Genomic DNA, 16,778 nt, shown 5'->3' on the forward strand with positions numbered 1-16,778 from the left:
GGCAAAGCAAGTGTTTGCCGTGTGCCAGATCAAGGCACACGGCAAACAACCAAACTTTGCCGTGTGTCCTAGATCTAGCACACGGCAAAGTTAAATTTAAATTTCGTAAATGACCTCAGATAGAAAAACTACCAAAATAAAAGTTATAGATCTCGAAAAATTATGAAACTTTGTAGTTGATAACTTTTTAATTTGAATTCGTTTAGGGCCTCAAACAAACAATATACTCTCGGTTTAGTATAATATGTGGGGGAAAAATGGAGTATAGACACATGTGACTGTGTGGTGTAGTGGTAGAGAAGGTTACACGTGAGGGAGAGGTCGTGAGTTCGAATCTTGCCGGCTGCGTGGTGTGCGAAAAATGTTACAACTTGCAATTTAGATGGAATCGGTGTGTGGCTGGGCGGTGGGGTCCTCCCCGAATTAAATCTTTTTTGTTTTCTATTTTAAAATCGGTTTTCTGAAAACTTCTTTGCCGAGTGCTTTTTAGCACTCGGCAAACTATTTGCCGTGTGCCCGATAAATGACACACTGCAAAGGACCTCTTTACCGACGCATATTTGCCGTGTGCTGTTTGCCGTGTGCAACACACCGCAAAGGCTTTGCCGTGTGCAAAAAGGCCTTTGCCGTGTGTTTTTGGCACACGGTAAACAGCCAGCCTCCCGTAGTGATTGGAGCCCGTGGTGGCGGAGCTGGAGGACAAGAAGTCCAAGCTGTTTGGAGAGAAGGGTGTGCTGGCGGAGAAATTGGAGGAGGACATGGTGTCGAGCGAGAAGGTAGACGTGGAGAGGAGCTTGGAGCCCGTGGTGGCGGAGCTGGAGGACAAGAGTCCAAGCTGTTTGGAGAGAAGGGTGTGCTGGCGGAGAAATTGGAGGAGGACATGGTGTTGAGCGAGAAGGCAGACGTGGAGAGGAGCTTGCAGGAGTTCAGGAAGGTATCTTAGGCTTATCGGATGGAAATGGATCGAGGACAAGGTGAAGGCGAAGCTGGAGGAATTGAAAGTGCTATGTGCCAGACACGCTAAGATCGAGAAGCTGATGGAATTGGAGGCTCTGCAATTCAGGAAGATGGACACGAAGGCGAGGGTCGGTTCTCTAGAGGTGGCTCTCTCGGTGGCCATTGCTAGGAACAACCAATTGGATTTTTGCTATCAATGAAATGAAAATGGAGATGCTTGCTTCAAGGAAGAAGGAGAAAAATCAAAAAAGTTGGAAGTGATGTCAAATAACATCAAGTTAGAAGGTATACATAGTAAAACACTTTCATGTATGGGAATATCTCACTCTGAATGGATATTAGATTCTGGAGCTTCCAAACATGTCACGGGTGCTCAAAAATGAGTTTTTGACATATAAACAATATCCATCCTCAAATAAGGAGACCATCCAAACTATTGTTGTCACAACATGTCAACCCATCGAAGGTATTGGTACTGTTAATTGCACGCCATCAATTAATTTGACGTTAGTTCTATATGTTCCATTGTTTCATGTAAATTTGTTATCATTGAGTGCTTTAATTGATCAAATAGCTTGTCAAGTATGTTCGATTGAGAGCATTGCATTATCCAAGAAATAATGATAGGAAAGAAAATTAGGATCGATGTTAGGCATGGTGGGTTGTGGTACCTTGATCGAGAAAGGGATGGCAGGCTTATAGATGTTGCTTTGGTAGCAGGTATGAATGAAGATGAAGCAAGAGTGATGCTTCAACATTGTCGATTGGGCCACTTATCATTTGACACTATGGCTAAAGTGTTTCCAGAGATAATGAGTAGGCAGACAAGAGAACACTTGTATGTGATACTTGTGAGTATGGGAAGCATACAAGAGCAACATATGCAACCAGGAGACTTAGAAGTATATCTCTTTTTATGCTTATTCACTCGGATGTGCGGGCTTTCCCAATTGTCTCAGTTAGTGGAATGAGGTACTTTGTTACCTTTATTGATTGCTATTCATGTGTAACTTGGATATACCCAATGAGGCATAAGAGTGAAGTGCTTAAATGCTTTCAAGATTTTTTTCTCACTCATCACAAATCAATATGATGGTCAAATTAAGGTATTAAGGACAATTGTTGGGGATTGCCACCACCAAACGACGGACACGACTAGGGATGGCAATTGGACCCGTGGATGCGGGTACCTGCAGATTTCAGATCCGGTGGATGCGGGTTTCAAATTTAACCCGTGGGTGCACCCGCACCCGCACCCGCAATATGCGGGTGCGGGTGCGGGTTTAGAATTTCACCAGCGGATGAACCCGCACCCGCACCATACATAAATTCTGGCCCAGATAACCTTTAGGCCCAGCCCATTTATCCAACACATATATAGCTGGTTGTAACCCTAGCTCCAAGTCCAATCCCCCATTCCCACGACCCCCACCCATCTCAGCCGCCAGGCAGGCAGGCAGCCCGCACGGGCGCACCGCGCACGGCCGCAGCCACCCGGCGCCTCGCCCCCTCCCCATCCCGACTCCTGGTCCTGGCGGCCAGCCGCCGGTGGTCCAGGCGGCGCTCTCGGCAGGCGCGGAGGCGCCAAGGCTCCAGGAGGCAAGCGCCCAGGTGGCACCGCGGAACTCCGCACTAGGCCGGCGCCCAGGAGGTCAGGCGGCCCTCGGCAGGCGCGCAGGCAGCAGACATGAAGAAGGTGGTGCCTCCCGCCCTCACCAGAGACCCTCCCCCTCCCTCGCCACTTCGGTCAGGTATAGTCTTAGGTGGTAGTGGTGGTTAACTGATTATTAACTTGATTGATTTGTGGTGCTACTACTATGCTGAATTATGATTTGTGACCTTGAACTTATGGATTTATTGTTAGCTTCATCTTATTACTATGCTGAATTGTGATTCTTATTATAGCTGTTGTCAAATCCGCGGATACCCGAAACCCGCCCGAAACCCGACGGGTGCGGGTGCAGAAATGCACCCATGGGTCTGCCTGCGGATGGATTTTGCCCAGCCCCGCGGGTTTGCCTGCGGGTGGGTTTTTGCCAAACCCGCACCCGCATCCGCGGGTGCCATCCCTAGACACGACCGACAGTTGCGTGACCAATCGCTAACGCTAACGACCTTAATGGCTATAGGGCTTGGTATCTCTGAAAGCAGGATATGGCATGGGGACTCTTAGGCAGGCCCCCAGGTCATCTTTGAGCCTCGGCAGGGGGGGTGCTCCGATCGGAGGATCTCTTGGAGTACTCGGCGAGAAGGCAAACATACCTCTCCCCGAAGGTGTCCAACAACCGCTCCGAAGGTGGCGACCGCCTAAAGAATGGACCCCGATGAACGTGATTGTGTAACAGTGAACAAGTTGTACACTCCAACCTCTAGAAATGACCGCTTGCCCGAAATATTTACCGAATATTCCAGGTAAGTAAGTGTATATGAGGAATAATGTAATGTGGGTCCACGGTATAAATAACCCCTCCTTATTTTTACTGTACAAGCTATATTTGAAGGGGATATTCTGCCATTTTTATTTTGCATAACCTTCGATCTCAATTCCTCCTTCCTGTTTTGTATGCTTCTCACTAAACCTAGATCAAAATAATAATGGAACAGAGCATGTGAATAATGAGTTTGAAAATGTTCTATCAGCTCAAGGGATAGTGCACCAAATCACTTCTCCAGATACTCCCCAAAATAGAGTAGCTGAAAGAAAGAACCGCCATATTTTGGAAGTTGCACATTCACTTATGTATACTATAAATGTACCAAAAATTTTATGGAGCGAGGTAGTGATGATAGCTGTACATTTGATTAATCGCACACCTTCCAAATTGCTTGGTTGGAAAATCCCTTATGAGATGCTTAGGGGAGCTAATTAATTTGCTGTTCCACCTAAGGTATTTGGGTGCACTTTCTTTGTCAGGGATCATAGGCCTTCTGTTGGAAAGTTGGAATGCATATTTGTGGGTTATTCATCAAGTCAAAAGGAGTGCAAGTGTTGGTGTTCCACTGAACGTCGTCTCTTTGTAAGTATGGACGTGATATTTAGGGAATCGGAACCCAATTATTATGAGAAGACTGATATAAGCTCCTTATTTGAACTTGGTGATCTATGCATAAATAAGAATGATGGAGACGGGGAGAACCCTGATGTCATAAGTAGTCCAGTTGAGCAAAATCAAAGAAGAATGGAAGCAGTGATTACATGCTCTATTTCTCAACCAAGAATAGAGACTATGACTGGTGACTTCGATCCAACTCCTTGTCAAGAGGACAATTCTGTAGGTGATGATCCACGATATAAGGGCCCATTGAGAGTGTATATGAGGAGGACGCGTACATGTCAAGAAGAGGTTCCAGGAATAATTCCTAGATCAGCAAACCCACAAGAGATTGTTGATGTGCCATCAACTTCTTCAACTGAGATTGAAGAATCTGATTTGGATGATTTGCCCATTGCATTATGAAAAAAAACACGAGCAAGGGATGGTATGCCTCCACCAAGGTATGGATTTGAGCATGACATCAGTAACTATGTCTCATATGCATCACTATATCCTGTGTATAGAGCATTTGTTGCATCATTACAGTCTATATTAATCCATAAGGACCAGAACTAAGCCTGGCTAGGCTAAGCCCAGCAACCAAACAGCCCCTAAATGGCATGAGGCTATGTTGGAGGAGCTAAGAGCCCTTGAAAAGAATAGAACATGGGATCTTGTGAAACTACATGCTGGAAAGAAAGCTGTTAGTTGCAAGTGGCTCTTCACAGTGAAGCAAAATGCAGAAGGGAAAGGTGAACGATACAAAGCAAGATTGGTTGCAAGAGGGTATAGCTAGACATATGGGATTGATTATGATGAAACATTTGCACTGGTAGCAAAGATGAGTACCGTAAGAACATTGATATCCTGCGCTGCAAACTTTGGTTGCCCCCTATATCAATTGGATGTAAAGAATGCTTTCTTGCATGGCGATCTTCAAGAGGAGGTCTATATGGAGATCCCTTCGGGGTTCACTAAATTAGAGGCAGTCAGAAAAGGTTAGTAGATTGAAGAAATCTTTGTATGGTCTCAAGCAATCTCCACGAGCCTTGTTTGATAAGTTTAGACGTGCATCGTGCAGCATGGGATACAAACAATGTAATGGGGATATTGTATTCTATCAACATTTCGGACGAAGGGTTGTAGTCTTGGGTGTATATGTGGATGACATTATCATTACATGTGATGATGAAAGAGAGATCATTCACCTTAAAGAAAAATCTAAGTAAGGAGTTTGAGGTCAAGGACCTTGGTCAACCGAGATACTTTCTTGGTATTGAGATTGCATGGAATCCTAAAGGCATTGTTCTCTCAAAGATAAAGTATGTTCTAGACTTGCTTACTGTATCGGCATGCTTTGATGTCGGCCTGTATCAACACCGATTGATCCTAATCACAAGCTATGTGCTGAATCTAGTAATCCAGTGAATAAGGAAAGATATTAGAGGCTTGTTGGGTGTCTTATTTGCTTATGTCATTTAAGGCCTGACATATCCTATGCAGTGAGTGTTGTCAGCAATGTAGCCTAAAAGTTAAACGGTGAACAGGCGGTCACCCATCGTTTAGCAAAAAGTTGGTATACACGGTCGTTTAAATAGCCTTTTAAATGGTCGAAATGGTTTTGCACAGCTTTACACAGCTAATTAGCCTACATGGCTACCCGTTGAATAGTATTTAGACACTATGTAAATGGCCTAAACAGCCGTGTAGGTGAACAATGGTTGTGAGTTGATATATGCACGACCCAAGGATTGGGAATTTGGATAAAGTTTATAGAATCCTAAGATACATCAAGAGTAGTCCTGGAAAAGCGTTGATGTTTAAAGAGTAAAATGTACCAGAGGCCCATCAACTTGCAAGAGGGTGTCACCTAGATCCATCAACATTGAAAATGCATTTTTGGATCCATAAACTTTTAGTTTGTGTCACTTAGGTACACAAACTCCGAAAGTACATTTCTAGGTCTATAAACTTGTAGTTTGTTTCACCTAGCTCCATAGCCCACCATCTAGCCTTCATGCACCGGTATCGCACTAACATAAATCTAAAAGGTGTCTGGATGTTGTTGGAGTTTCGCCAGAATGGTGAAATTTGAGTCCTAATTTCGAATCAAGTGCATACATAGAGGAGAGGGAGGGATAAAAGACTTATTTTGGAGGTTATTGACATGTAGTAGGATTCAAAGGGGGCTTAAGGACTGTCATTGATGAGTTCTAAAGCTTAGATCTAGATATGACCTCGTAATATTGGTGCAGAGGAAGGGGTGATGGCTTTGGAAAGGTGGTGGAGGTCATAGAGGGACTCAATAACATAATAGGGGATATTATGTCCTTCGGATGCAGGTGGTCGGATATAGTGACGCTATGTGTTGTGGCAAAAAAATCTCGTGACAATGTTAGACTTGTGTCAACCCAGAGTGGTTTTAAGTGAGAGGTTGAAAGGTATTCATGGACATAGATATCGGGGCGACCTTTGTGGCCGCGTCTGTAGCCACACGACTTCTCATAGATGAAGTTCATGGACTAAAAAATGCACTTTCCGGAGTTTATGGCCCTAAATGATACAAATTATAAGTTATGGATCTAAAAATGCACTTTCAGAGTTTATGGATCTATATTTTCAAAGTTTATAGACCTAAATGACACAAATTATAAGTTGATGTAAAAATGCACTTTGGGAATTGTGTGGACCTAAATGATATACCCTTACATGTTGGTGAACCTCTGGTGCATTTTACTCCTGTTTAAAAGTCATGGTCACCTATATGTTGAAGGCTATTGTGATGCTGATTGGGTGAGCTATCTTGATGATAGGGGATCAACTTCAAGCTATTGTATCTTCGTTGGGGGAATCTTAGTGTCATGGAGGAGCTAGAAGTAATCAATCGAGTCCCATTTAACCGCTGAAGCAGAATATAGAGCATTGTCTCTTGGGGTGAGTGAAATGCTATGGGTGAGAAATCTTTTATCAGAGTTAGATTTGCTAAGAAAAGGCTCCTTGAGGGTTTGGTGCAGACAACAAATCAGCTATCAACATTGCTAATATTCTCGTTCAGCGTGATAGAACCAAGCATGTGGAGATAAACCGCTTCTTCATCAAGGAGAAAATAGACGATGGTATACTGGAATTAAGCCATGTAAACTCATGTAATCAAGTAGCTGACTGTTTAACAAAAGATTTAGGAGTAAAAGAATGTAATTTAGCATGTAACAACATGGGAATGATAGATATCTATCACCCATCTTAAGGGGGAGTGTTGGGTCATGTATGTGAAATAGGCCAGTCCATAACAATATATATGTATGTATAGCAAGACAAGCAAGAAGTGAGAAGTTCTAGAGTTTTCCCAAAATCAATACTTTACAAAATACTAGGTCATCATCTACCCAAAAAGGTTGTAAACTAATTAACGATTCCAGACATATGGTTTACTCCGGTGATATGCAAAGCCAAATGTATTGCGACAGAACCAATGTAAAATCCCTTGTTCAGGACATGATTCCAGCTCCTATATCATCGTCATCATCTCTTCTGGAAGTTGATCTTCATAATGGCGAAGCCGAAGAGGGTGCCAAAGAGCACCGTGAACCCCACGACCACGGCGGCCACCAACCCCAGCCAGCTGTGCTTGAAGTCGAAGTAGTCCTCGACGAACGCCTTCACGGTCTTGCCATCATCCATCTCTGTCATCACATCGCCGAACTGCGACACCACCAGCCCGTACAGCGTCCACGCCACGGGGCACATCCAGCAGTACCACCTCCACCAGATCGGCACTTTCTGAACGCAGCATCAGTCCAGAACGCAAATGAGCCATGGAAACACGGTCTGAAAGTAAAAGAGCCTTATTACAGCGGCAGGATGATGAGGCCTTACCGGACGAGGGACGATGAACCCGGAGAAGAGATTCCAGATGGCGTAGAATGCTGAGGAGACGATTGCGGCGATGTTGGCGTTTGGGGTTATGCCGACGGCCATCATGCCGTAGAATGTGAAGTAGAGCAGCGTGAAGTACCCGAAGAAGAGATACCAGAAGAACTTGGCAGCCGTCCACTCGAACCCGATCATCGAGTACACTATCAGCCCGTACACAAGATCCTGAGCCAGTGCGTACGGGAGCTCGATGACAATCTGCAAGTGAGGACACATGTTCGTCAGTGTCCCGGTGATCAAGAATTTGGGCAACCGACAGCCAAAAAGGGCATATAGCTGAGTATCACACTCACCTGTCCGAATGCATATGGGAAAGCTGAGTACATGCCCGCAGCTCTTTCACGGTAAAAGACAGTTCGCTCCACGGCCACCACCGGCTGAACTGAGGTACAATTCATAACCCCAATGAACAGCACCGCAGCGTACATTGATCCCATGGCGTTCATCAAGTCTTGTGACGTCGTCCTGGGTCCATAAACAAAATGTGAATGAGATCTTGAAGGTGATCTGTTGTTTAGCGTGAGTAATGGTGCAGTTTCACATGACTTACACTTTGCCGCCAAGGTCCCAGAATATGGTGCCTAGGAGGAGAGCAATTATGGTAGTGAAAAAGAACCTAACGGTATTGTAAGGAGGGCACCTCCAGTATGACAGGTTCATCTTCCACAGGCAAGCTATGCATTGTGTGATGGACGAGCGCGGATACTTGGTAGGGAAATATAGGTCACTTGAACCTGACGCAGGTTGGCTTAATTCCTTTATCAAGGCCTTGTTCCTCCTGTGAAACGAAGCAACCAACACGTCATCTCAGGATAAGAAAGGCTGATAATACTGAAATATGAAAAATGCAATGGTTGCATGGTATGTAGCAAGTACCAGTACTCCATTTTGTTTAATAAGCTTAGTATGATTAGTTGACCCTACCATAATTATCTTCTTTGTAGTTGTTTCTTTTTTATTTTTGAAACAACAGTGGGGGCGGAGTTTGCCCAACCTTTCTTTGTAGTTGTTAATGTAACCACCTACAACTACTCCCAAACACGAACTCATGAAGTGACTAGTTCGATCAAAATTTACTCACTGGTAGAGTTCAGAATTCTTGTATATGTCACTGAAATCAACACCTAGCACGTGTTCTTGAGAAGCTGCTGTCACTTCCAGCATCCATGTTGCTGGATTGTAGCCATCTTTAATTTTGCTGACACCTTGAATCCCCTGCACAATACGATCTTATCAGTGATTATGAAGAAATATTTGTAGATGGATATTTTAATTTCTGTAGTATCACTTTACCTCAAAATACTTGATCAGCTCTGAAGAATGATAGCCTAGTGGACCAGCATAGATCTCTTCTCCACCACGCTTCATCAGGAAAAGCTGCAAGCATTAATCAAACATTTTAGACCTTAAAAGTTGCCCTATAGTCCAAGGCTTGAAAACCAGCCACGCCAAATAAATTCTTCAGTCTGGCAAAGCTCTCCACAGAGTAACTGGAAGAAATATCATGTGTGACATCTCACTCACATCATCGAATGCTTCAAATATGTCAATGCTAGGCTGATGTATCGTGCAGACCACTGTCCTACCCGTGTTGACAGTGTTCCTCACTGCACGCATAACAATTGCAGCTGCTCGGGCATCAAGTCCCGAGGTTGGCTCATCCATGAAGATGATCGATGGATTTGCCACGAGTTCCACTGCAATGGTGAGTCTTTTCCTCTGCTCCGTTGACAGGCCATTCACTCCAGGAAGTCCAACCAAAGCATGTCTCAACTGTTTGAGCTCCACAAGCTCCATCACTTCCTCAATGAAGATCTGCACATGTAAAGGTAAGCAATATACCGAGAATCTACTAAACATGGAAATGACATTTTTTCTGGAACTGACCTTTCTTTTGTTTGAATCTACATCCCGTGGAAGCCGCAGCCACGCTGAGAAAAGCAGTGACTCGTAGACTGTTACCTGCGGTGAATGGATATCATTCTGTTCACAGTATCCTGATATGCGTGCAAAGGTCTCTTGTCTCTTCGGGTATCCTGAAATACTGATATCTCCTTCAATGTACCCACCGGTCTTTCTCCCTGCCAACACATCCATCAAAGTGGTTTTCCCTGCACCACTAACGCCCATCAGTGCAGTTAGCACCCCAGGCCTAAAAGACCCCCTGACACCTTTGAGAAGCTCGAGACGATCTTCTTGTACACCTTGTGCTTTCATTTCCTGAATTCAATTTCACAACCAAGGTTACAAACTAATGATGAATTACCTATGTTGATAGCAAAAAACAACTTTCTATCTTTCACCTGTGGCATGTCAACAGAGTATCTAATGTTGTCAAAGGTGAGTGAAAGCGGGACAAATGGGAGGATCATCCCCTTTCCAGTCAGGGCAGAATCAGTGTCAGTGTTGCTTCCTGTTGACCGATGAGAGCTTTTTGATGCCAAGTGATTGCTGTCTGGAACCTCACCGTTCAAGCTGGCATACTTCTCATTCAGCTGTTCTTCAGAGATTGATGGTCGAGAGTTCCCATATGCTGGAAAATAACGAGATGAAACCATTTGCAGTTTTAGATGTGAAATTCGAGAACTATGAGTGGCCTATGAGAAAACCAGTTTGAGAGTTACTCACGCTTAAGGTATGTAAGGGCAAGAGTGAAGAGAGCATTGAACAGTAAGATATACCCAATCATTGCAGCAAAGCCAATCCAGTACCACTTGGCTTCTGGGAATACTCCACGGGCTTTAAGGGCTTGCACACCTAGGGTCTCGTTGGAGGCAGTGCTATCCAATATTTTGCCCCAGCTGTGCCCCAACATCTCATTCACTGTAATGGCATTCTGCGCATACATCATTGGGGAGATCCAGTACCCCCAGATCCACCATTTCTTTATTTTCTCTGCAAGACGAAATAAAGAGATGCATTGATTTATGAAGAAGCTGCATTGCGAAGAACTGCAAAGAGAAAAATATGAGCTTTTACCTCTTACTAGAATAAATCCTCCTAGCACCATGAAAACCAGCAACATGAATGATGCAATGACATTACAAACAATCATGTTCCTCGCTATGCCACCAATAAATCGGAAGATAGCCGATGACATCTGGTTGATTGCCAAAAGAAGGAGATACTGCTTGAAGAACCTGTGGGCAACCACTATTGTCAAAACTTTCCCGGGCATATTACCAGAGTAAATAAATATACACATTTGTCAATTAAATGACCCATGAACCATCAGCAAACCTCACCTGCTAGCATTTGGGTCGAACCCAATGACATAATATGTCATGAATACATAACCACCAACCTCGATAAATGTGATGGGTATCTTGAGGATCCATGAGGGTATAGTGTAGGCCCATGCCGGAAAGAAAAGGAGGTCCCTCTGCTTGAAGAATACAGGCAGCTTGAAGACAGTCATTGCCATCTCAGTGAAGCCATTGAACATGATCATAAGCACACCAAAGAAGAGTGCGCCCATGTAGAGCCCCCCATCAGCTACCGTGTCACGCTTCATCTTCGTACGGAAGAATAGAGTCATTGTAATGATTGACACCACCATCAGCTGTAATGACAGAGCACAGAGGAGTCAGTAATGTCGCTGTCATTTTTCCTTACATGCTAATGAGTTATTGTTTGGACTAGTGACTTACCTGGAAGGTTCTGAATATGTAAACGAAAGAGTTTCTCTTCATGAGAAGGAACTCCCGGTCTATGTTTGCTTTCAACAGCTCCTTGCAACTCACGCCATACCTCGTGGTGTTTAGTGCGGCTGGGTGGCTCTTGCTCTTGTCAAATGGAACAGCAAGCTCATTTGCAATAGCTCTCCCGGTGTGGGATGACTTGAATGCAGTTGCGAACTCCTTCACCGGCACAAACGTATAGGGCTCATCACGCCGCGCCCAGTACTGTTTCTGGTCTTTTTTCGAAGTCACCTGCTCAGCATTCAAAAGAAGATATGATCAAAAGAACTCTATGCACATGTACGATGAAATATTAGGACAGAACACATACTTCTTGCAAGAAGTCAGCGACACCCTTCCTTTCAGGGCATCTGAAACCCATGGACTCAAAAAACTCAAGCACATCTTCTCGGGGGCCCTGGTAGATAACTTGGCCGTCTGAGAGGAGTATGATGTCATCAAACAAGTTATAAGTCTCAGGCGCCGGCTGCAGGAGGGAGATGACGGCAGTGCCAGAGAGGATGTGGATGGACTGCCTGATCGAGTTCACAATCTGGAATGTGGTGGAGCTGTCAAGCCCAGTCGAGATTTCATCCATGAAAAGCGCCCTGGAAGGCCCAACCAGCATCTCACCTATAGGAAACATCCAAATGATATAGTTCAGAAAGCACTTCATCAAAGCCAATATTATTGAGCTACAATGATTATAGAAGACTGTCTTTACCAGTTGTAACACGCTTTCTCTGTCCACCGGATATGCCCCTGAGCATCTCATCCCCTACCATCGTATCGGCGCATATATCTAGTCCTAATATCTGCAGCAAGTGATGTGTACATAATTAAGATCAATACGAGTAATCCAATATAAAATTAGTCATGTTTTAAGCTAAGAGTCGCACGTACCTTCAGAATATAATCGGTGACCACATTGGCTTCTTGCCCGCCCATTGAAGATGCCTAATTAAATCAAACAGGAAAATCAGCCTCAGTCTTGCTTCCTTTTGCTAAAGACTGATGAAAAACAAAGAGAGAAAATATACAAGACTTAGGCAGGGTTCATTAATACTTGCCTTCATGAATGCATCAATATCAGCATCAGGCTTGATATTCGCCGCCTTCTCTCGCCTTGACAGCTCAGTCAGCATATCTAACAACATAAGATGGAAGAGATAAAAACTTGATAAGCATACAAACGAAATCATGCGAATCCTGCATTTTTTGGGGGAAGGAATCCTACATATATAGTAAGCAAACAGCAAAAATGAATGTGTGGGCTCGCATGACTAATAGCACAGAATCGTACCAAAGCGCGAACCAACACCCTGACAGCGTGCGGAAAATGCGAGTGTCTCCCTCACAGTCATCTCTCCTATGTGGAGGTCATGCTGGCTGATATACGCAGCCGTCCTCTCTGGCACAAACTCCGTCATCTCGTGGCCGTTGTATGTCACCTTGCCTTTAGTCTGCATAGCGCTTCACTCCATTAGGTATTGTCATGCCAGTAAATCGTAACAGCATTTCAGCAACTGCCTATAGTACCCAGTTTGCTGGTGGCACATTTTTGTGCCTAAGACGAGAGCAAAAAAAGATTTCTTTGATGAGATGCAGATAAAAGGGAATACAGCCTATTCTTTGTGCATAAAAATGGAGTATTGCACAGGAGTAAGTATAGCACTCCATTTTTACTACCTTGAGGCTTTTGTCGAGCCTTCCTGCCAACGCAAGCAGAAAAGTAGTCTTGCCTGAGCCGGGTGGGCCTAACAGAAGAGTTAACCTGCACCAACGTCAAAAAGCGTGAGATTGACTGATGAAGAAGCAAAGAAATGGAATCCTAGAGTTCTGGATTACTAACTAATCCAGTCCCCAATCCCAAGACAAGACAAGACAAATAGTCAGTGGCGTAGGTCTCGAATGGAGTACAAGGACCAACTTGACTCTTTTTTTAGCACAGAAAACCAATATGACTTTTTTTAGCACAAAAAACAGTGAACATATATCATTTTATTTACTACTCCATCTCTTTCAAATTATTGGTCACCTTTTTTTTTGTCTTGAATCAAACTTCCCTAACTTTAAGAAAATATAGAAAAATATATTAATATGCACAATACAAAATAATTGCAATAACACAACATGTGGAGGGAAGAAAATATAGAAAAATAATTTAATCAAACCAATCTGATGTTGTACACGTCGATGATTTTTCTCTCTCTACAAATCTGATTAAAACTAGGGAAGTTTAACTTAGGATAAAACTAGAATGGCCAATAATTCAGAGTGGAGGGAGTACCTGCGAGGCTTGATGATGCCACTGACGTCGTGGAGGATGGGCATGGGCCTCTTCCTGCTGGGCAGCAGGTGCAGCGCGTTCGCCGTTTCCTCGATCGTGTTGACGACGGAGTTGAGGACGGTGGGGAGGCCGCTGCTCCCGACGCGCACCTCCGCCTCCGCCTCGAGGTTGTGGAACCGCACCTCGATGGTGGGCACGTCGATCCCGACCCTGCAGCGCCAACGGAACGCGCGCAAACCGTCAAACACCCGGCGGGCGAGGGGGGGGCTACCGCGCGGAGCCGGCGCGGGCTCAGCGGCACCGTACCTCTCGATGCGGTCCTTGAGCTTGAGCAGGAATCGCTCGTTGTCCTCATCGGCGATGTGCACGACGCGGTCCAGCAGCGCCCGGCGCTGCTGCGGGCCAAGGCTGAGCACGTCGACGTCGACGAGCCCCGTCCCGCCGCCCGCGCCGCCGTCGTCGAGGCCGAGGTCGCTGGGCACGAGGGCGCGGCGGACGCGGTCGTAGGTGGGGAGCTTCTCGAGCGCGGCCCAGCGCAGGGCCTCCTCGTCGTCCTCTTCCCTGGACGAGCGCGAGAAGACGTCGTCCCCGCGGCGCCAGAAGGAGCCGCTGTCCCCGCGCCGCATGCTCATCACCTTCTGGATGTCCCCGCCCGCGTCCATCTCCCGACCCCTCCGCCCTCCTCGCCCCGGGGGCTCCTGCTCCCGCCGGCACGATTCCGCGCGGCTGGGATTCCAATGTGATTTTCGGGGAGCGTGCGCGCGCCTTACACGCGCTTGCTTCCCCCGTTTCCGGGGGGCAGGTGGGTGGGAGGCTGCCGAGGCGAGGCGGGAGAGAGCACAGACAGCTAGCTGCGCAGGAGCCGGTGGAGGGGGTTTTTGTTGAGGTGGTGGTTGTTGGAACGGAGCGTGAGTCGGCTCGCGGTCGGGGTGGCGATTCGCGAATCGCAATGGTGGGCCCGTGATCCGGGCGCATGGCACTGCATATGCGAGGTGCCATGCATGCCGCCTCGCCGTCGATCGCCGAGTCGCCGGCGATCGCTTGGCTTCCCCGCTGGTCGCTTCTAGAAGGCGACTTGTTTTTTCATTTCTCGCGGGTAGTAGCATATGGCCTATGGGAGAGGGAGGGGACTATACCATGACAGCAACTTAAGTTTTTACCATGTCACGCTAAGAGATAACATTAACAACTCATGCTACATTTAGGTCACTTATTGGCCAATTTGTTTGTTTTTTTGTGAGAGGTGACGGGGGGAGAGGACCCACATTTTGATTATCAGAGCCTCTCGTAGGCCCTGAAAAGCATTAGGTTCAGCAGATTATTACAAATATGAGTGAATGGAGTTGGGCAGTTGGGGAAGGTGGTGTAGTGGACTACATATTTGAACAGAAAGAATTATGTCTGTGATAGCTAGCTTGGTCGATCTGGGGAAATATGTGGGTTCCTCATCGAACGCCGTTCTTCAACTTCAAGCGATCAGTCAGCCACACCTTGACAGTTGGCGCATAATAAGTCAGCCACCTTGTTACTTCATCTTGAAGCGCGGCCGATCCGACGACCCGGTTCACGTTCCGCATGTCTTCCCAAGCACGACACGCCGCGGGGTTGGCGCTGTCAAGGGTCCGTGCTGGACTCAACCAGACTTGTTTGCATTGCTTGCCCGGCAGGGTCCAGTACACGTGGCAGGTCTTTCTTGATTGAAATTATTGGACCTGATTAATTATTGTTCGTCCGGCCAGGGCTCTCTGATCTTCACCGCGTGCTTCTTCCTACTACAAACTATAAACATGCTCATCTGCTGACCGCCCTGGCCGTTGTCGTTCAGCGGAGCCCCGGCCGGCCGGGTGGACACAATCTGCAATGACGACCACCGCGGGCCTGCCTGCCTTCGTCGTCTTTTCTTCTCTTTCCAACTCATCCAGACACGTCCATCTGGTCTGGTGCTTAATTTCGATGGACTAACCATCTTGTCCTAACGTCCCAGTTTTTAATGCATGATGGAGGGAGTATATATATGTGCACAACACTCGAACATGGCAGCAGTTGCATGATGCTTGCACCGTACGGACTGTACGGGCGTATAGCTTTTGTGTTTTTCAGGTGCTTATACATATGGTACTGCTGGACCGAAACATTTATTCTTGGGAAATAATAATGCTCCCTTTTTGTGAATATTATGATGACCTTTTGGGCTTTACCTATGAAAACATTAAAACCAAAAGCCTCGATTATATTCCCATTTTATGCATACATCTGTATCTCGTAATTCCTCCAAGCAAACCCCAAGAAAAGAAGCTTCCATGCATCAACCATGAATGTAATAAATAACAAAGTTATAATAAGGCCCGGTAACACTCGCTGAACGCGATTCGTTCTCTGCTACTCGGATGATTATTGTTTCCATCATTCTGGAACATATATACTTCATCTTGGTGACGGCAGCCAACCAACATTATTTGTTTGAAGTCTACTCCTAAATCACAAGCGTAGAGCCGTTAACAATTTGTTAACCTTTTGATGTCGATATTTATATATGTAAAACCTGGCCTGCGTATGGAATGCTGATCGATTATTGAAGGCCGGTAACACTCGCTGATCGATTCTCCGCTACTCGATGATTGTTTCCTTGGATCATTCCAGTACATGTATGCTTCATCTCGATCGGTGACGGTAGCCAACCACATTTGTTTAAACTCTACTCCTAAATCACATGCGCAGACCGTTAACAATTTGTTAACCTCATGATGTTGATATTTATATTTGTAAAACCTGGCCTGCTTATGGAAGGCTCAACTTGAATGCCAAGGGTGAGTTTATATATCTATGTCTATTTTTACTATTTCTAAAGCAAGCAATGATTCTTAGATCCGTCAATCGGGATCA

At 45.6% G+C, this 16,778-nt stretch overlaps 1 protein-coding gene across 1 annotated transcript; it reads right to left on the minus strand.

Annotated features, from left to right (window-relative positions):
- Positions 1-7,151: 7,151 nt before the first annotated feature.
- Positions 7,152-14,557, minus strand: LOC120673007 (ABC transporter G family member 36-like). Its single transcript, XM_039953677.1, has 21 exons — positions 14,202-14,557; positions 13,896-14,105; positions 13,295-13,379; positions 12,909-13,068; positions 12,676-12,752; positions 12,509-12,562; positions 12,330-12,420; positions 11,937-12,238; positions 11,576-11,857; positions 11,171-11,487; positions 10,905-11,065; positions 10,554-10,820; positions 10,229-10,458; positions 9,813-10,145; positions 9,450-9,740; positions 9,219-9,302; positions 9,007-9,140; positions 8,476-8,703; positions 8,219-8,390; positions 7,869-8,123; positions 7,152-7,772 (listed from the first exon to the last, which is right to left on the minus strand). The coding sequence occupies exons 1-21, from the start codon at positions 14,555-14,557 to the stop codon at positions 7,515-7,517; spliced, it is 4,347 nt and encodes a 1,448-aa protein (XP_039809611.1). The 3' UTR covers positions 7,152-7,514.
- Between the last annotated feature and the right edge of the window lie 2,221 nt (positions 14,558-16,778).

This window comes from Panicum virgatum, chromosome 5N (genome assembly GCF_016808335.1).
Source record: "Panicum virgatum strain AP13 chromosome 5N, P.virgatum_v5, whole genome shotgun sequence".
Lineage (NCBI taxonomy): Eukaryota > Viridiplantae > Streptophyta > Magnoliopsida > Poales > Poaceae > Panicum > Panicum virgatum.